At 47.4% G+C, this 19,676-nt stretch overlaps 2 protein-coding genes and 1 pseudogene across 7 annotated transcripts in view; 2 read left to right on the top strand and 1 right to left on the bottom strand.

Annotated features, from left to right (window-relative positions):
• CEP41 (centrosomal protein 41) overlaps positions 1-2,832 on the top strand; it is a 45,342-nt gene extending 42,510 nt beyond the window's left edge. For all 6 annotated transcript variants that reach the window (XM_058530037.1, XM_058530032.1, XM_058530052.1 and 3 more), the window contains one exon: positions 340-2,832. In XM_058530037.1, the coding sequence (XP_058386020.1) occupies positions 340-497 (158 nt within the window). In that variant the 3' untranslated portion in view covers positions 498-2,832. The remainder of the gene's footprint in view (positions 1-339) is intronic.
• A 4,802-nt stretch (positions 2,833-7,634) lies between these two features.
• LOC131397181 (elongation factor 1-alpha 1-like) lies at positions 7,635-9,075 on the top strand (annotated as a pseudogene).
• Positions 9,076-11,608: 2,533 nt separating this feature from the next.
• On the bottom strand, positions 11,609-18,222 carry CPA1 (carboxypeptidase A1). Its single transcript, XM_058529994.1, has 10 exons — positions 18,158-18,222; positions 17,591-17,672; positions 16,900-17,133; positions 16,551-16,652; positions 15,891-15,992; positions 15,586-15,696; positions 14,804-14,894; positions 14,088-14,287; positions 13,476-13,560; positions 11,609-11,796 (listed from the first exon to the last, which is right to left on the bottom strand). Exons 1-10 carry the CDS (start codon positions 18,220-18,222, stop codon positions 11,609-11,611), a joined length of 1,260 nt encoding a protein of 419 aa, XP_058385977.1.
• Positions 18,223-19,676: the final 1,454 nt, after the last annotated feature.

Here is a 19,676-nt window from a genome sequence, read left to right as displayed (position 1 = left end):
ACTTCCAACCTTACCTTTGAATACTCCTCTCTCTTCTCTTTCTCTGATCGCTCCTGCACCCTTCTACCAGAAAGGAAGGACAGGCTAGGTTGGTTGGGGATAATGGAGAGGAAGAAAGAAAAGCTATCTAGGTTTCCTTTCATTCCTGCCCCCTTCCGCACCTTCAAGTTGATCTTAAGGATGAAGAGTAGGTTTTAGCCTAAAGTAGATGCTGAATAGGACTTCATTCGCTTAAAAGTGGTTGTAAGCATAAGACTTCATTAGCTTAAAAGTGTACTTGGCAGATTGTCCCTGGAGTCATTCTTACAGTTCTGCTCCCTGCTTTCTTATTCCCTTCAGGCCGGCTGAGCCAAGCTAATGCTTCCGGAAGAGACTCCAAGGTTCCAGGCGCCCGCAGTATCCGCAGCGGTCAGAACCTGCCCACAGGGGGCCCTGCCAGCCACCCGAACCCCCGCTCACTCGGCAGTGGCCACCTGCAAGGCAAACCCTGGAAGTAAAGACTTTGTCTGTCTTAGTCAAATAAATGTTTTCTCTCCTTCCAGAACCCCTGAGCAGTGCCCAAGTTGGTCATTTTCGGAGGAAAGACAAGGAAAGACGATGATGTGTGTGATAGGCCCTCTTCCCTCTTCCTGTCTCCAGCTCCTTTCCCACATCCAACTGGGGAAGGATTTTTACAAAAACCAGAGGCATGACAGGCTCTAGTGTCCTCCCTATTGTTTACAGAATATTTAATCTCTGAAACTGAGTAGCCAAAAAGAGTCTCATTTTTTTAGGCTCTTGTTTTATTTTAATAAGGTCCAGCTTGTTTTGGTATATATCCTGTGTTTTGTAAATACCTCAGTCACATCTGGTGCGTTCTTCCCAACCAGTTCTTTTTTGCTCACTGTTCTTGGTTTCATGAAGGTTCTCCAGATAGGCTTTGCAGCCTGGGAAGCTGTCCCTCGGGGACGGGATGATTCTTGGCTTTCAGCCGCCCCCAGGCCCTCCACCTGATGTGAGCCCACTGGCTGAGGAGCACCCACTCAGTGCTGCTCTGTTGTGAGTGTGGAGGCCGTTACCTGTGAGCATTGCTCAAGTTTAAGATTTAGCAGAGCAGCTCTCACGCTCCCTGAATGTTCCTCCTCGCTGTGTTTTCCTGGAGCCAGCACAGGTGGTAATGTGTGCTCAGCTGCCTTCTCACAGGGCATGGGGCCCCTTGCAGGAAGGCCCCGTCCATTATACGGGGCTGTGTTGAGAGCCATCGAAGCCTCCCAGAGCTGTCCCTCATTAGTGGTTGGTTTATCAGTTGTAAATTTCCATTACCCACCTCGGGTCCATCTGTGTTAGAGGGGTGGAAATTCTGGCCACTTGAAAACATCAGTTTCCATGGGGCCACCACAGGCACACAAGGTGAGGACGACTCCACGATCCTTTGTCAGAGCTGACAGCCCCTTAAGCCCTTGCTTAAAAATACAGTATTAGTCTAATTGAGTAATTAGTGCAATTTCCTGCTTACTTTTCATTCTCATGACTGAGCTGTGATTAGGAGGTTGTGATTATAGATTCTGGTTTGGGCCAGAATTTTGAATCAGCATTAATTGAATTGCTAGATGACTGACATTCATTCCATTTAATTGGGGGAACAAAGACCTCAGGTAAGGATGAGGAGCTCTGAAATCATCAGGAAAAGGAAAAGAGCCTTGTTAATTTTTATAGTCTGTGATCTGTAGCTGTGATAAGGGACTAAGGAATAAATTGTGCTCTTTGTCATGGCAACCAGCTTCTGAAAAGCCAACTGAAAATTGCCTGTCCTTAGGTGGTTACTGCTGCTGGGTAAGATTTGCCTTAATGGGACTATTTTTCTCACCACCAAAAAAAAAAAAGTACCACAGTATTTCTAGCATGGGGGGCTGTGTTTGTAAGAGAAATAAAGGTAATAAATATCTCATAGAGACATATGGAAAAAGAACTTTCAGATTCAGCCCAGTCCTGTTTTAGTGTGTTTATCCTTCTCTACTTGATTTCCAAAGTGCAACATTTTCCAATGCTTTAGAAATCAAACAAACCAGGGACATTGTTCAGATGTCAAGCCATGCCCAATTTTCCACAAGATTCAAGAATCTTGTATAAAATTCAGCCAATGTACACATAGCTTTAATGAGGAACCTGTCATGTTTCCCTATAAATTTATTGCCTGAGAACTTAGTTCAGCCTTCTGCTAATGCCAAAATGCTCTGGCTTTTTATTTTCTTTACAGCATAGATTTTAAAAAATGCAAATTTTTCCACACTCACCTTTCCCCTAGCATGGACACACTTTTCAGCCATTTTTGACACATATACATTTTTAAGAAAAAAATATTTTTCTCTATAACAAAGTTCTGGTTATGCCATTTCAAAGTTGACTAGTAAAGAGTGTAGATTTGCCCACTCGGTTCTATTTTGAAAGTAAATGGTAGTCCCCCTTTGTTCCTATTCTGCATTCCCATCACCAAACAACTCTAGAATGTTAGAAACTACTGTGTCTATATGGAAAGTCAATTTTGCCAAACCTATTAGAATTGCTGTGCATTTAGCTGAAAGATGTGAAAGGCTAAATATATATATGTGTGTTTCGCCATAGTGCTTTGCCCTATTGGTAAGAATTTTAAATAACTGCTCCTCAAAGACCTATTCTGATTCTGCACTTTGTGTGTTAAATGTCACTTGCAGACAGTTTTTACATGCTCGAGTATTGCTTCGAATGTTCTACTTTACTAGTTTTTTTATTAGATTAACTGACATGTATTATTTAAGTGATCAGTGATACTTTGTGCAATTATGAATGTTGAAGATTAAAGTACATAGTTATTAATGTGTTGTTTGCTATTAATATGCTGAGATCTGCCAACTTCTCTCTTCCTCTCTATGGAGATGATTTGGGGGAGCCACATGGGACTGGGGTAATTTGAAAGAATATGTCTTTCTGCTGTGTCTCCCAGGAAGGCATGTATTCTTTGTATAAATGAATCAGGAAATCATTCCATTTAGGGCAAGGAAGCTTGGTTCTCTAGTCAGAAGGCCCAGGTTTCTCTTCATGCTCAGGCAGGGACCGATGGCCACCTTCCACACATTACAGCAGGACTTTCTTGTCAGTGTCTCAGAGGCTGATGAGCTATCCTTGCCTGGGAACTCATGACCCCCTAGATGGAAGGTGCTTGGTCTATGTCCAAAGACATAGAGACATAGAGGGGTACAACTACAGCTCCGTCTGAGGAACAGTGATGGCCAAAGTCTAAATAACACATTCAGTGCTTTAAAGGGGTATGTATTTAAGAACGAAAGGAGGGAAGGAAGGAGAGAAGCAAGGAAGCAAGAAGTGGGGAGGGAGGGAAGGGAAAGCTACACTACTTATTTGAAAACAAAAGAACATCTTGGGCTGTAATAACATCGGGTTTAATCTACTGAAAGGCAGTAGAATGATTCAAATGGCCTAAAAGTAATTTTATTTTTTACCTTTAGTAGAAAATCAGAACAAGCACAATCATATTGGACTTGGTGTAAATCAGAATTAGAAGAGAACAAATAATGTTCATTAGTTGCTGAGGGATTTTTCCTGTGGTGCTATTTAGATTAGACAGAAATTCTTAAGACTTTAGGCTACTCACCAAGAACACAGAACAAAATAAAACCTTCTTTTCTCTAATTCCCTTGTGAAATATAAGTGAAATCAGAGTCCTAGGCTAGGAAGAAATATGTAGGTAATTTTTCTTGTGTTGGTTTTGGTTTCTGTCATGTTATATATTGGTTATAGATTCTCTCTTTTATGTTATCTGACTTTTTTAGTGGGGATAATTAATGTCTGTCCACCTAGATTTAAATCTATGACTCCCTTTCTCTGCTCTGAGGATAATCATTAAGAACCTTTCTTCCCCAAGTTCCAAAATGTTCTCAGTGTCTTTAATGTGTGTTTATTTTCTTCACAATTCTTTCAAAGATGTAACTCTCATAATACTTTTCTTTTTTTTCAAGAAACATCAGAAACGTGGATTATAATTCATCAGTTTAATTATGTGGGCATGATGATATGATTATATGCAGTTCAATTAATTTTTTGATTAACAAATATTTTTCCTATAAAAGTAATGAGACATGCTGTGCTTCCAGAGTGTTCAGAATACATTTGGGTAATAATCTTTTCCTAGAATTGTAGTAATTATTGAAATTGTTTTTACGGTGTCCTTAAATTGGTACACAGGTCAGTTATAGCATGAAATATGTAATGGTGGAAATTTGTCAGCTTTGAATTCTGACAGAACAGGATTCAGTGCATGATTTTATGAGTGTTTACAAAACTATATGTGTCACCCCGCAGTCCTCTTATGGTCTCACTCTCTGATGCTGATCCTTTTTGTTCTGAGCGCAAAAGCAAATTCTCTCCACCTGTGTAACATCCTGAGGCACTTGGTAAAATGTGGGGCAAACAGAGGTCACTTATTAAATGCTATTGACTGATGGACTCTTTTTTAAATGATTTGAAATTATTTTGACTATAAGTTCCAAGACTATATGACAGTGGCTGTTAATAAGGGTGTGTGGATAAATGATTTGAACCTGTGAAGACTGAAGTCTGGGATGTAATGCACATTGTGGTGGCCGCTCAACACTGCTCTGCCATTCTGGGGACCCGGAAACCTTGTTATCTTTTATCCCCTGGTACATCCTGCTTTTGTAGGAGAGGCATTCACAGCACTGAGATTTTTAGATTACCCTCTGCAGGAGGCACCCCGAGAGCTGTTAGGAGCCTTGTTACCCTGGCTGTCTGCAGTCGGCCAGGCCTGTTTTCACGGTCCCCTAGCCTCAAAGGAGCCTTCAGAATTCATCAAATACAGGTTGCACACCATCCCCATCTGAGAGTGAGTTATTTTTCTCTTTTGTTTCAAATCTTGAAAATGTCAAGATAATAATACTAGCAAGTATTATGGAGAGCTTACTATACGTTCGGCAGTGTTCCCAGATTCTTTAAGTCTTGACTCATTTAATTATCACAACAGTCCTCCTATGAGTTAGGCACCCCCATTTTCAGGTGAGGAGACTGAGGGAAATTAGGCAACTTGCTTTGATTCACCGAGAAGCTTGAGAAGCCAGGATCCAGCCCAAAAGTTGTGGCTCCAGAGCAAGTTTGTTCAGCCACTCTACTCTGCGCTGCCCACTCTGGGTAGGCGCAGCCATGCTCTCCCTTGGTGATGCCTCGAATTTACCAACAAAAATGTAACTTTCTCTTGGCTATTGGCTTCCCTTCTTATTACCTGAGACTCCACCGAAAGTTTTCCACCTCTGCCTGGACAGAAGGCGATAGAAATTTAGGGACTGAAACTTCTGCTCCTCAGCATATGTATTTCCATATTTCCAGTGTCTGTGTCTAGTGACCTATCTTGAAGACAGGTGCTCCAGGGTTTCTGAGTTTGTTTTGTTTCTTAATGAACACCTAATGAGGTATCACTTGAGGAATGAGAGTTACAAACTTTTAATTAGATTGTAGGAAAAAAGTCAGCTGTTTTCCTGATAGGTTGATCTAGTCATTCAATAAAGTATATTGATATGATTTGTGTCTGATCTTTCCTTTCCTTTGTGGTGATGTTTCTGATTTAGGCTGAAACGTGAATTGGCTCATGGCCGCAGGCCTGGGTTTCATGGGAGGAAGTAGCGGCCAAGCTCTGTGCCTCCGTCCGTGTCAGCAGAGCTCTTACTCCACTGCCCTCCTCTAAAACTATAGCTGAACACCAACACTGTGGTTACTCAGAGACTTTTAATTTTCTTCTTTTAGTTTGGCAATAAACATTTGGCAGTCTCGGTCTCTGGGGTTGTTAGATGATGCTCACAATTTGAGTTGCCAAATTTATGTGGATCCCAAAAGCTCTGGGGAGAATTCATGACCCTTTAACAGTTTTTCAGATTTGACGGGGCCTCTGTGCCTTTTTCTGAGAGCTTGTCCTTCATCTGGCCAATGTGAATGTCATGGTTGGTCGTTATCGGTTTCCTGTAAGAAACATCTGGGTCTTAGTGTGTTCACAGAATGATGTTTTGTCTTTAGAGTCCTCAGAGCAGGAGTCCGTCTGCATCTTCAAATCCACCTAGTCCCACTTGCCCTTGCAAAACAATTGCTGAGATGATGCATAGCCCTGCACTGGCTGAGGGACCAGTGAGGTCATCTCTGGATTGTATTCAATGACATTTCAATTTTAACTTCAGGCCAAAGCCAGAAAGCTAGACATGCAGATCTGAGTGTTAATTCAAGAGACCACCTAAAGGATTCATGGACCACCAATGGCCCACAGGCCACCTTGAGAACCATATATAATGGTCTAGGAAAAAAGTAAAATGACTTCATTTAAAAATAAAGATTTTTGAGAAGCCCTGGAGAATAGGCATTAACATAATCAGTTCCCCAGATTGCTATGGGAACTGAATGTGAGCAGAAAGGGCCCTTGGGAATTTTCATCTGAGCCATGGCAGAGTGATTAGGGAACGTCCCCCAACTGGAAGACACGAGTCACCCCTCTCCTTGGTAGAAACGCTGCTGCTTCTAGCTCTACCTGGAGTGTAAATTTTTCCAAAGATAAGACAATTGCATTGTTCTGGGCAAGATGGTGAAATATGATGCCAGAGCAGAAGAAATGAGTTTAGACAAATTATAAAAAAGAATCTGGGCACAAATTAAATGGCCATTTAGAGGTTTGATGTTGATAATAAGTTGCTATTAGATAACTTTACACATAGGTTATCTGGTGTGTTTGAAATAGCTTTTTTTTTTTCCTGATTAAAAAGATTATTGCAAGAAATTCAGAAAAGTATAAAGAAGAAAACCACCACCACTACCAGGCTAACCACAATTATTATTGGGGAATATATCCTTCCGGGAATGGTGTGTGTGTTTCAAACAGAAATGAGATTTGTACTCAACATACTATTTTGTAACCAGCTTTCTTTTTTTTCTTTAACAACTGGATGGAAGTATAAATCATATACCATAAAATTCACCCATTTTAAGTATACAGTTCAATTATTTTTAGTAAATTTACAGAGTTGTGCAACCATCACCGCAATCCTATTTTAGAACATTTCCATCATGTTACTGGCTTCTTTCACTTAGTATTTTTTGACCGTTTTTCCATGTCAACAGAGACCTCAATGGCTTCATGATATTCCATTGTGTAAACATGTCATATCAGTATCAATACTGGTATCTGTTTAGGTTCTTTTCTTTTATATTTAAATTTTTATTATTACAACCTTGTCCATATATTTGAACTTGCCTGAATATTTTTATAAAATAAATCCTTCCAAGTGGCCTTTCTGGGTCAAAGCAGCAAATACACTGAAAATTTTTATTTACATTGCCAAATTGCTCTCTGGGAAGGTGGAGTAAATTTATCCTCCCACCAACAGTATATGACAGGTCTTATTTCTTCATACCCTTGATAACTGTGAGTTGTCAGTCTTTTTATTCTTTGCCAATCTGATGGGAGAAAAATGATACATTTGTTTTGCTTTAGGATACAAAAAAATCACCCAGAGGATCAGTATCTTTCATACATTTATTGGCTTTTTGTGTTTCTTCTTTTGGGAATTGCCTATTTTTCTTTTGAAACATTAGTCTTGCTTTTTTGCAATGGATTTTCCGCCAGAACACAGGTGTTGTGAAAACCACCACTAAATCTAAGCCAAAATGGGAAAGGGAAAGACTCATAACATCATCGACATTGGACACATAGTTTCAGGCAAGTCTGCCACTACTCTCCATCTGATCTACAAATGTGGTGGGATCAACAAAAGAACCATTGAAAAATTTGAGAAGGAGGCTGCTGAAATGGGAGAGGGCTCCTTCAGGTATACCAGGGTCTTGGATAAACTGAAAACTGAACTGAGCATGGTATCATCATTGATATCTCCCTGTGGAAATTTGAGACCAGCAAGTATTATGTGACCATCACTGATGCCCCAGAACACAGAGACTTTATCAAAAACATGATTACAGGCACATCTCAGGCTGACTGTGCTGTCCTGATTGTTGCTGCTGGTGTTGGTGAATTTTGAAGCAGGTATCTCAAGGAATGGGCAGACCCGTGAGCATGCCCTTCTGGCTTACGCACTGGGTGTGAAACAACTAATTGTTGATGTTAACAAAATGGATTCCACTGAGCCACCTTACAGCCAGAAGAGATACAAGGAAATTGTTAAGGAAGTCGGCATCTACATTAAAAATTGGCCACAACTCCGACACAGTAGCATTTGTGCAATTTCTGGTTGGAATGGTGACAACATGTTGGAGCTGAGTGCTAACATGCCTTGGTTCAAGGGATAGAAAGTCGTGCATAAGGATGGCAACACCAGTGGAACCATGCTGCTTGAAGCTCTAGATTGCATCCTGCCACCAGCTGACGAGCCCTTGCATCTGCCCCTTCAGGAGGTCTACAAAATTGGTGGTATTGGTACTGTCCCTGTCGGCCTAGAGGAGACTGGTGTTTTCAAACCTGGCATGGTGGTCACCTTTGCCCCAGGCAATGTTACAACTTAAGTAAAGCCTGTTGAAATCCACTATGAAACTTTGAGTGAAGCTCTTCCTGGGGACAATGTGGGCTTCAGTGTCAAGAACGTGTCTGTCAAAGATGTTCATCCTGGCAGTGTGGCTGGTGACAGCAAAAATGACCCACCAATGGAAGCAGCTGGCTTCACGGCTCAAGCGATTATCCTGAACCATCCAGGCCAAATCAGTGCTGGATACACACCTGTGCTGGATCGTCACACAGCTCACATTGCTCGCAAGTTTGCTGAGCTGAAAGAGAAGATTGATCTTCGTTCTGGGAAGAAGCTGGAAGATGGCCCCAAATTCTTGAAATCTGGTGATGCTGCCGTTGTTAATATGGTTCCCAGCAAGCCCATGTGTGTTGAGAACGTCTCTGACTATCCTCCTCTGGGTCGTTTTGCTGTTTATGACATGAGACAGACAGTTGCCGTGGGCGTCATCAAAGCAGTGCGCAAGAAGGCAGCCAGAACCCGCGAGGTCACCAAGACCGCTCAGAAAGCTCAGAAGGCTAAATGAATGTTACCCCCAGTATCTGCCACCCCAGCCTGAATGAGTGGGGGGACGGTCTCAGAACTGTTTGTGTCAATTGGCCATTTAAGTTTAATAGTAAAAGACTGGTTGATGATAATGCATTGTAAAACCTTTAGAAGGAAAAGAGAATGTTTTGTGGACCATTTGGTTTTTTGTTTGTGTAGCAGTTTTAAGTTATTGGTTTTGATTTTTTTTGTTTATTTTTTGTGTGTGTGAGGAAGATCAGCCCTGAGCTAACATCCATGCTAATACTCCTCTTTTTGCTAAGTTATTGGTTTTTAAAATCAGTACTTTTTAATGGAAACAATTTGACCAAAAATCTGTCACAGAATTTTGAGACCCATTAAAACAAAGTTTGAGAAAAAAAGAGAAATGTTAGTCTTTTTTTTTAAACCTCCTTTAGTTATAAGAGCTCTTTTCCCCTCAAGGTTATTAATACTTTTTCGTATATGTGGCAATATTTTCTAAAATCATTGTTTCTTTTTTAGCTTTGTGTTTTTATTTATAAAATAAAAAATTTTTTACTTATAGATTTGTAAAAATATGTATCGCAGACAAAATGTAAGGCTCTTCCTACACTTGAAAATACAAAAAAAAAAGGTATTAACAACTTCGATGTTTCCATTTAACAAGCGTTTATTAAGTGCCTACTATGTACCATGTACAGTAGGGATTATGTGTTGAACAAAACAATGTAATCCCTGCCCTCATGGAATTTTCGTTTTGGTGCTTCATTCCTTGTCTTTTCAGCTTTCTTAAACTCTTACTTTCTCAGAGCCTTACTTTCTAAACTACAACTCAGAGAATTCAAAATAACTTGCAAACCTACAATACACAGATTATAAAATTCATGAGTTCCTTAGTAATAAAGTAGAGAACATTCATTCAACAAATATTCATTGGGCATCTTATATGTCAAATTCTGTTGATGGTTTTGGAGATTGAATAGCAAAGAAAGTGGTCCCTGCTATGAGAGAGCACAGTTTGTTTTAAATTAAGCAATTCTACCCTTGAAATCTAAGTAAAACAATTTTGTAAAATGATATATTGTCTTGCTAACAATATTTTTTCACTTATAGTCTTTATTAAACAAAAAATAAGATCAGCTTTTTACTTGCCCAAAGTGAGCACTTAAATGGGTTTCAGCTTATCTACGTAGATTGGTGGCAAATGTTTCCCAAAAGATCGCTTAAGGAAGTGTTGTAAAATCATTAGGGCATCTTTCTGTAAAGACTGAAACACCACTTACCTTGCCTCATAAACTTACATATGTATAAACTTACATATGTATCAGCCTCATTCTTTTTGTTTTTTAGAATGTTTGATAACAAAAAAAAACTATTAAAATAAAAACTCCAAGATGAAAATTCCCCAACTGTCCCTTAAAAAAAAAAGCATTTGACCTTCAGGCCATTTTATGTGGAAAAGACAAGACTTTTAAGTCAGTGGAGCTGGATGGATTGTGACACCTCACCAGGCAGATGCAGGGAGAGGCTGCCATCCTCACCCCCAGACCCCTTGTTTGGGGAGCCACGAATCCACCCCCACCCACACCCCAGCGACTTCTGTGGGAGTAACCCCCTGCTCCACATTCACATCTTAAGAGATTCGGAAGAAAGAAAGGTAGATTCTTGCTTTGAAAAAAGTTGAGATACCCTAGGTATTGTGGTGCTAGCCACCAAGTGTGATAACCACAGTCATCAGAATCACCAAGCCAAAGGAGGAAAGCCAAATTCTAGGAGCTGTGGAGGGTATCAAGAGGAGAGCCTTGTGTTTGAGAAATTTTGTGAATGATAAGGAGTTATGGTGAATGGAACAGGAGAGGGAGCAGAGACAATGTACTGAAAGATGCTAGAAAGGACGTGGCAATGAAAAGTAAACTACTGTCCCTAAAGGCACAGTCTCTGTGATATACTACAGTTAATAAAATGTCCTGGGATTGGTGTTCTTTATCTTCTGTAAATGATTCCATTTAACCTAATTGTTTTCTTCCAATTTAATTCAGGAGTGGGAGACCATATTGTGTTTTATAGAAATTTGCTTTGCCCGGCTGCAACATCTATTTGGGACAGCAGTGGCTACCAGGATCCTTCTATTTCATACACAGGGGTATTGCTTTTGTAGATGAATGGCTCCAACTAGCTAGACTATTGTACAAGCCGAATTCCTCTCCGCCGTGGGGTGCCGGGCATTTGGTTAGCAGCTGTGGCTGCTGCTTGCTCCTAAGGTATGAGCAAATCACCCCACTGATGAGCTGAGCTCAGGGTGGTCTAATTAAAACAGACGCCATTTGGATACAACATCACAGGACCTTGGAATGCAGGGGAATTTAGGGGTCATCTAGTCTAACCACCCACACATTTCCAGTGAGGCCTGCAGGAACTAAATCACTTCTGCCCCAACTTGAAAAGGCCGAGGCGCCACACACGTTCCCACACGCAAGCCCCGAGATTCTGTTCCATGTATGCTCAAACTTTATTTGGTTGTCTGGGTGGGGCCAGAGAGGAGGAAGGGGAGAGGCCGAGGGGCCAGTTCAGTAGGGGTGATTCAGGGTGTACTCCAGGATGGTCTGAAGTGCCAGCCACGTCTCCTGGGCTGTGGGGATGATCTGGGAGGCCGGCAGAAGGAAGCCATAGCGCCCGGTGTCCCGGAGCTCGAAGGTGAAGGAGTACTTGATGCCCTGGCTGTAGGCCCAGTCAATGGAGTTTCCACTAGCTTGGTCTGGGGCAGGGGCAGAAACAGGAGAGCAAAGGTCAATCAATTTGAAATATTTACACGGGCCGGGCTAACAGTCCGAAGCCTGGAGCCTCGTGCAGTAGGCGTCTACTAAGCGCCTGCTGTTGACCAAGCAGCCTAGCTTCCTCCCAAGAAGCTCCCGCAAAGGATCTCAGCCAAAGAGGCCCAGGGAGGTGGACCAGCAGCGGTTCTCCTCTACTGGGGGATGCAAGAAAGTTCCTGCAACTGTGAAAGCCCCACTGAAAACCGTCCAACAGCCGCTTTGGTCAAGCCTCCAAAGATACCAGAGTCACCGACTTGGGCAACTGGGATTTGTGCCCCAGGGCTCTGGTCTGCAGGGGAAAGTGCAAAGGGCCCCAGTCAAAGCAAAAGCCCTTTGTCTGTCTTTGCCCAGAGATGCAGTCAACAGTGGGAAACGAAGCTGCTTTTGAATTGGGCAGGGGAGAGGGAGGTGGCTGCATATCAGAATTTAACTTGATCACGTTGAATGAAGCAAAAACCTTCGACTCAGGGTTGAAACAGTTTCCAAAGAAGACCTGGAGTCCCAAAAGCAAGGCGAGCCCTGGGGAAGATTGGGACCAACTCACCCGCCGAAACCTGGGCGCAGGGGCAGGAGGTCTGTGAGAGGAAGTCTGCGAGGGGGACATGCCGCCCTCCCACCTCTGCCCCTGTCCCTGCCTCTTCAGAACTCCTGCCTCCCGTCAGCAGGCAAACTTGTTGCTTCCCTCAGGGCCGGAGCCATCTGCCCCCCTCCCCACCTGTCTCCTACAGTCTCCTGCTCTCACTCTGCTGCAGCCACGTGGGTCTCCGTGCTATTCCTGCTATTCCTGCAACTCGCTAGGCCAGATCACACAGTAGGGCCTTTGCTCTAGAAAGTTCCTCTGCCTGGAAGGCTTTTCCCCAGATAGATGGCATCTTGGCTCCCACTCTCATTACTTTCAACACTTGCCCGCATTTCACTCACTCAGTGAGGCCCTTCAACCCGCTCACCCCACATCCACCCCCTGCCCCCCGTATTCCTGAGTCCCCTCACCCTGTTCTAGTTTTTCCTTTTCTTCCGAGCACTTATCACCTAACATGCTGTATCATTTACTTATTCGTGTTTATTGTCAGTCTCCCTGGCTACACTGTAAGTTTCCAAGTCTTTGCTGATTTTATTCCCAATTGTATCCCAAGCACACAAAACACGGCCTGGTGCAGAGGAGGTGCACCATACACACTGGTTGACTCAATTCCATTCTGGAAGCGCTCCTCCCAGGGGCATTGCATGTACAAGTAAACTGGGAAAAGATGGGATATATTCTCTAATTGAAGGGCATTGGAGGAGGAATATTTTTTTCTAAGTTGAATTTCCACAAATACCAGCAGAACTCTCCACCTGCTCCATGCATCAAGCTGGTCTTAACCCCAAGACAAGAGGACAAGAGTTCTCAGAAGACCTGACACGTTTTTCTGAAGATATCGAAGAAGGCAGAGTTCCCATCAGAAAAGGGAACCACTGCCCACCAACCCAGCAGTTGTCAGGCACGGCAGGAGCCGCTCTCCTCACCCATGCTCCCAGATCTAGGCACCCTTGGCTACTTCCTCCAGGAGGGATGCTCCCTCAGGCAGGAAGAGACAGCTGAGCTTCCTCCCGGGGCCACCATGAGCATGCACCCACTTACAAATTGTGGTGTAGGTGCTGCCATACTTGAACTCGGTCCCATACAGAGAGGTCAGGGCCTCCACAGCAGACTTCGCCACCTGATCCTGGAGACAAAGCCAAGCAAGACCACTCGTCATGGCCAGTAACACCAGGCCCCGGGAATTGCAGGGCCAGGGTAGCCTGGAGGCTGGCCGGGTGACCCAGGAGTGAGCACCCTGCAGAAGCGGGCCCCTAGCAGAAAGCACAGGGCCTGGTAGGCCCTACAGCGTCAGCCCCAGGGGCTCAGCAGCCCCACAATCCTCTGACCCTGCAGGATGTCTGGCTAGCACTTCACTGCCCTTTGGTCACACTGCAGCTCCAAGTGCAAACTTGCAGTACAACTTGCTCCAAGTCCAGCCCTGCCCCTTGCTCTGTCATGTGACAGAAGTGACTCGACCACTCTGTGCCTCAGTTTCCCAGACAGAAAGCGAGGCTAGTCTGCCTTGCCAGTCTTCCTCGCCATCAGGGTCCCACGGGAGGAAGGGGTGGTAGGGTGTAGGCCCTCAGGCCTTAAACAAGTCTGATGGATGAAAGCCCAGACCCGCCCAAAGCCGCCTGTGGGGTCGGAGGGCAAGCAGGGGTCAGCACATACCAGCTCATTCTGGTCGGCAGCTGCTTCTTTTTGGTAGCCATAGGGATAGAGGAGGAGCTGGGAGTAGCTGTGGATGGAGATGAAGGCCTTGATGTTCCCATGGTCCTTCACAAAGTCCACGACGGACTTGACCTCCACTTCAGAATTGGCAGACTTGCCGTGGTAAGTCTCTGAGCAGGGGCTGCTGCTGGCTCCGGCCACTGTGGGAGAAGAGAGGGGTAGCGGGCATTCCTTACACCCAAGCAGTTGTGGCTCCCATGGCTTCCAGCTCTTTGCATGGAGTTAGGGGTGAGGTGGGATGCAGGAGGGCTCACCCCGACCCTGGGATTAAGAAAAGGCCAGAGGCCTTTTATAACCTGGGAGTCCTGCCTCTGTCCACAGCCAGGCTTGGGCAGAGCTGATGGCCACGCCCAGGGAGGTAAGAAGGGCAACTCAAGCCAGACAGGTTCTTGTAGAGAAGTGACCACGGAGGGAAGGAGCTGAAGTTACCCTAGCAAAACCCTGGATAGGTGTCAGACTTTAGTTCCATTGGAAGGAAGTTTCTTTTTACAGACTAGGGACAAGCAAATCTCAGAGTGCCACCTTCCTCACTGAGAGCCTCAAAGGAAGGGCTGACCCCCACCCCACCCTCACTGCTGAGGGCAACAGGACAAAGGAGGGTAAGAAGCCCTTCTGGGTCGTCCCATCCCTGCTCGCCAAATCACACTGGGCCTTACACCCAAAGCCAGCGTCCCAGTTCCTGTTGGCGTCCACCCCGACACAGGAGGAGCCTGAAGTAAGGGATCGAGTCTTGCGCCACAGGCGATTCTGAGGAAGGAATCAAACACTTGTCGGTCACCGCGCTAGGCTGGGGTTCAGAGCCCCAGAGAGCACTGTGGGCTGCGAGCGGCCTCCATCAACACGAAGCTCCCCAATCCAGAGCTTGGGTGTGGACACAGTGTGGGATCAGAAACCACTTCCAATTGGTTGTCAGGGAGAAAGGTCTGCAAAGGGGGCTCTTGGTTGAAGGAGAACAGAGGAAACAATGGAGGGCATTTGACCAGAGGGTTCTACTGGTGGCAGGTGAAGAACGCATGAGGCGCCCCCCAGACACATTTAATTGGAAACATGCTGTATCTGCCATAAAAATAAAATAGAACCAGGAAGAAAGGTCTGGGGCAGTGGGCCTCCACTGAGGGCAGTTTTGTCCCCCCACACCCAGACATTTGGCAATGTCTGAAGACGTTTTCGATTGTCTCAACTGGGAGTTGCTACTGGCATCTAGTGAGTAATAGGTCAGGATGCTGCTCGACACTCTGCATGCCCAGGACAGCCCCGCGCACAAAGAATGCCCTGCCCCAGAAGCCAAGACCGCCGAGGTCAAGAACCCCTGGCCTGGGAGGACAGGTGTGTGCCCCTCCTTCGACTACTGGGGGTGGAGATTAGGGGTGAGTAGCTTGTGGACCTTGGAGGCTAGAGGCCCACCCTGCTTTCCTCAAGAACAGAAGAAGGCCTGTACCGTGCTGTGGGTGTAGGCAAAACCATCAGGGTTGGTCACGATCTCCAAGAAGATGTCCAGGGAGTCAAGAACGGCGGTGATAGCTGGGTCCTGGCCATAGTCTTGTGTGATCTGGTGGAGGGTTAGGGGGCAGAGAGGCAGAGTGGGCCAGACCAGGCATCAGCCCTGCTAAAGCAATGGACGCCTGTCCTCAACCTCCCTCTACGGTCACCACTTCTGGATGGGAAGGGGAGGCCAGGGCTTCTGTGGGCCTCAGACACCAATGCCCTACCAGACAAGAGCCCTCCTCACCTCCCTAGGCTTACCTTCTTTGCAAACCAGACCCCGCTGGCCTGGGTGACCCACTCCCGGGAATGGATGCCTGTGTCGAGCCAGATGGCGGGACGGTCTTCTCCCCCAGTGCTGAACTGGACAAGAAGAGCAGGGAAGTGGTCCAGCTGGAGCCTCATCTCACCTCCTTGAAGGCGAGAGCACCCCAGGCCAGAGGCCATCTGCTCTCTGGCTATCTCCAGTTAACGCTCTGTTTGTGGGGCCATCACTCGGGTGGGGTATAGGGGCTGGGGTCGGGCCGGGGATCCCGCAAAGCTTGGCCTCCTGCCCTCATGTTGGCCTTGGGGCAAATATGACTCAGCCAGACTTCAGGGCCCCGCCCTGTTCTGCTGCGCATACAGTTGTCTGTGGGAGGTCACATTTTATCTGGACTACTCTGCCTCCAGGATACTTTCCACAATGTGACACTTGATTGGAAACACTCGGGTCACTTAAAAGTTTAAACTGTGTGTGTACAGATATGCGCACACCTAGACCAGCATGGAAATTCAGACCTTCCCAAATGTCGGCACAGGGAGTTAGTACAACAGTGTGTTCTCTGTGACCATGGGCTCACCCGGGGGAACCTACGCACAGATGTGGGTGCCCGTTCTTGCACGTGTGCCCGTGTACATCCACTTGCAGGCTCCCGTTACCTTCAGCACGTAGATGGGACGACCTTCATAGGAGCTGCCAATCTGGAGCTTGCTGACAAGCTGTGGGTTCTCAGCCACCAGCAAGTCAATGAAGCCATAGATCTGAGAAGGAAGGGTGGGGAAGGGAGGGCTTAATGGCTTCCGAGCACCCGGGAGCCTCCCTTAGCAGCTCCGTTAGCCAGCCTCCTGTGAACTCTGCAATGCAGAGGAGCCACGACCCAGACAGCCCAGGACACAGGGAGGCAGAGCAGGTGCCAGGCACACCCAGACTGGCCCTGGCTCTGGCCGCATTCTGCTAGCCTGATGAAGAGCTTGGTGCTTGTGGGGAGTGGCCCCAGGTGTCCCTCACCTCCTCCAGGGTGTGGTAAGTGGTGTAGTTAAAGTTGTCAGTAGAGCTGGTCCGGGCCTGGGAGGTGAATATCTGCTCCTGCTCTTCATCCAGCAACGACTGCACATCCTCGATCATAATCGTGTACTCGATGCCATAGGACTCCAGGAAGATTTTGACAGCCTGGATGCTGGAGAAGGGCACTCGGACGTCGATGGGGGAGCCAGGCTGGGCAGGGGCCCGCCAGAAGTCCAGCTGGAGAAGACAAGAGCTGGCACCGTCACAGCGGGCTGGAAAAGGGCCAGCCTGGGAGGGGTTGTTGGTGCCAGAATTTCCCGTATAATTGGGGAGGAGGCATGGGTGTTAGGGGCAGAGGTTGAAGGGAAACCCTGGGCACTGGACAAAGTCCAGTGTGGTCAGAGAAATGGCCCAGGAAGCGGAGAGGAGGGGCTTTGAGACAGCAAGTGAGAGAGAAGTACTGGAAGCGGGCGTACCCCCTTCACTCAGATGCTCAAGGGCAGCAAGATTCTGGAAGGGGGCGGGGTTTAAGTCACTTCCTAACAAGGATCAGTCCCATGGCTCTGTTCTGGGTGGCTGGGGAGATAGAGCCCAGGCCCCAGTAGGTCCCAAGGGGTAGTGGGGTTCTGGAGTGGGCCCAGTTAGCCTGAGAGGTACCCTGGGGCCTCAGGGAGGGCTCCCCGCTTCCTCTGACCTTCAGGTGCTCCAGGTCCTCCAGTTCCTTCACCTTCTGTACCTGGGCTTCATCAGCCCCAGAGATTCGGAGCACCTGGTGCCTAGGCAGAGCACAGGGGGAGACTGAGGGCCTGAGCAGCCCCTACTGGCCATGCACACTCCCCACGTGGGAGGAGGGCAGCGGCTGGCCTGGACACCTCGTCCTCTGGGCTGAGCAGGGGGAAGCACAAGGGGTCTTAGCAATGGGAGGCGTGGGCTCCTTGGAACTTTCTGGACACTGCTGCAGTCCCCGTCCCAGTTATACTCTATTTCTCCCGCCAAAGCCAGCTAGGCCTCTTCCCACCTCCTCTCCTGAAAATTCTTTCTCAGAGCTCAGATTTCTCCAGGGCTCAGGAGGCTGTCCTGAGAGACCGGACCCCTTCTCAGCCCTGGTCTCCAGTCAGCCTGCCTCCCAGGGTGGGCTAGTCTGCTCCTCTCTGGCCATCTTCCCATGCATCTGTGTGTCTGTCTCCTCTAGATGCCGGCTGGGGGCCAAGTCCTCCCTATCTCCCCTCTGAGCACCCTCTCCTCCTCTCCACACCCTTACCCCACAAAGTCCTCTTTGCCGAGGACAGCCCCCAGCAGCACACTCAAAATCAGCAGCTTCTGCATGCTGCAGCCAGTTAGGAAGGTCAACTGAGGCGGAGAGAGGCTCCTGGGGCTTTTTAAACTCTCCCAGGACAGAGGTCTTCCGGTTGTGCCCAAGAGTGGGCCTCCCCTTGCACCTGGGCCCTGTCCCACGGGGAGGGAGGGATGGGAGTTTTGAGCTCTGACACCTTCTCACCCTCCCTGATAAAGTGGCAGGGAACAGGGCAGCTGGAAAGATAAGCCTGGCCCCAACCCCTTGGTCATGAGGGGCCAGGCTGGGCTGGAGGCCTCAGCGGGGACCCTGCTCGCTCATAGCCCTGGGCACTTCCAGTTTGCTGACCAGGCAGTAGAGAGGGAGCCAGGACTCCGGAGAGGCCTCACTAGCTGGGGCCTCGTGCAGGTGTCCCCTTCTCCCAGGTCCCTGAGCGCCAGTTCTTTTGTTCATGTGACAGAGCAAGCTGGGACCCTCTGCTCCCATACAGCTCCTGTCCCCGCTGGCTCCTCACCGCACTGGCTTTGTCCAGGGCTGCCCTACCCTGTGCACACGTGTCCCCCTCTGCAGTACCGTCCCCTGAAGGGCACTTCCCAGCCCCGCTCCCACCAGCCTCAGCAGCCTCGTGGGAGTCAGGCCACAGCAGCAGCAACTGGGGCAGGAGCCCAGCTCTCTCCAGCATTTCCCTCCACCCCCACCGCTCGGGCTCAGGGATCAGGGTTGCTCTTGATGGGAACTGTAACCGGATGTCATCTGACTAGAAAGTGTGGTGGTGGGAACCAGGGCCAGACCCCTGTTGAGACCGCACAGTGTACAGGAGAAACTGGAACTCACAAAGGGGAATTCGCTCTGGCTCTGGCTGCTGATCTCACTGCAGAGACATCCAAGGCAGATCCGCTCTAATCCACAGGGGCCCCCATCAGTTCCCTAGCACCATCTGGGGGCCCTGCTCTGTGTCAAGGCCTCAGGCGTGGGCACTGATGACAGCCAAGGCAGCCCTTTCTGGTTTGCATCTGTTCCCTCTGCCTCTTTACCCTACACCCTACCTGGACACCCTCCTATATGCCAAGGCAGAGCAACCCCATTATATTTACTCACAACTGTCTCCGGAGCCTAGCTCTGGGAAGATGATAAAACACTGAATCCATCCTCAACAGATGTTGGGCCTCCACAAAGACTGTGTCTTTCCTTTCCTGCCCTCCAGGCCCCAGGCAAGGCTCACTTCCTCCCTAAAACTTCCTCTGGCTTCTTTCTCTCTCACAAGTCTGCCTCTTCTCTGAATGCTCATCCCTTTATTCAGTCATCCTTCCAGGCCAGGTACTATGTTCCACCCTGGGATGATGGCCAAGACAGACTGGTCCCTGATCGCAGGGAGCTCACCGTCTAGCAAAGGAGACAGACGTCACCAAACAACTTGTATTTTCAAGTGCTTCAAGAAGCTGTTGCCAAGACAGGATTAGACTTGCAAGAGACTTACTGGGGATGC

The sequence above is a fragment of the Diceros bicornis genome, chromosome 3 (genome assembly GCF_020826845.1).
Source record: "Diceros bicornis minor isolate mBicDic1 chromosome 3, mDicBic1.mat.cur, whole genome shotgun sequence".
Lineage (NCBI taxonomy): Eukaryota > Metazoa > Chordata > Mammalia > Perissodactyla > Rhinocerotidae > Diceros > Diceros bicornis.
The sequence above is the reverse complement of the archived record's forward strand: the minus strand, read 5'-3'. Positions and strand labels throughout refer to the sequence as shown.

Bases quoted from the DNA above. Each gene is read 5' to 3' on its own strand.
- CPA1 (XM_058529994.1), bottom strand. From the start codon at position 18,222: ATGCAGAAGCTGCTGATTTTGAGTGTGCTGCTGGGGGCTGTCCTCGGC. The intron at 17,134-17,590 runs GTCAGAGGAAGC...TGTCTTCTCCAG, and splicing joins AGGACCTGGAGCACCTGAAG to CTGGACTTCTGGCGGGCCCC. The intron at 14,288-14,803 runs GTAAGGCCCAGT...CTTCTCCCACAG, and splicing joins CTGGGACGCTGGCTTTGGGT to TGGCCGGAGCCAGCAGCAGC.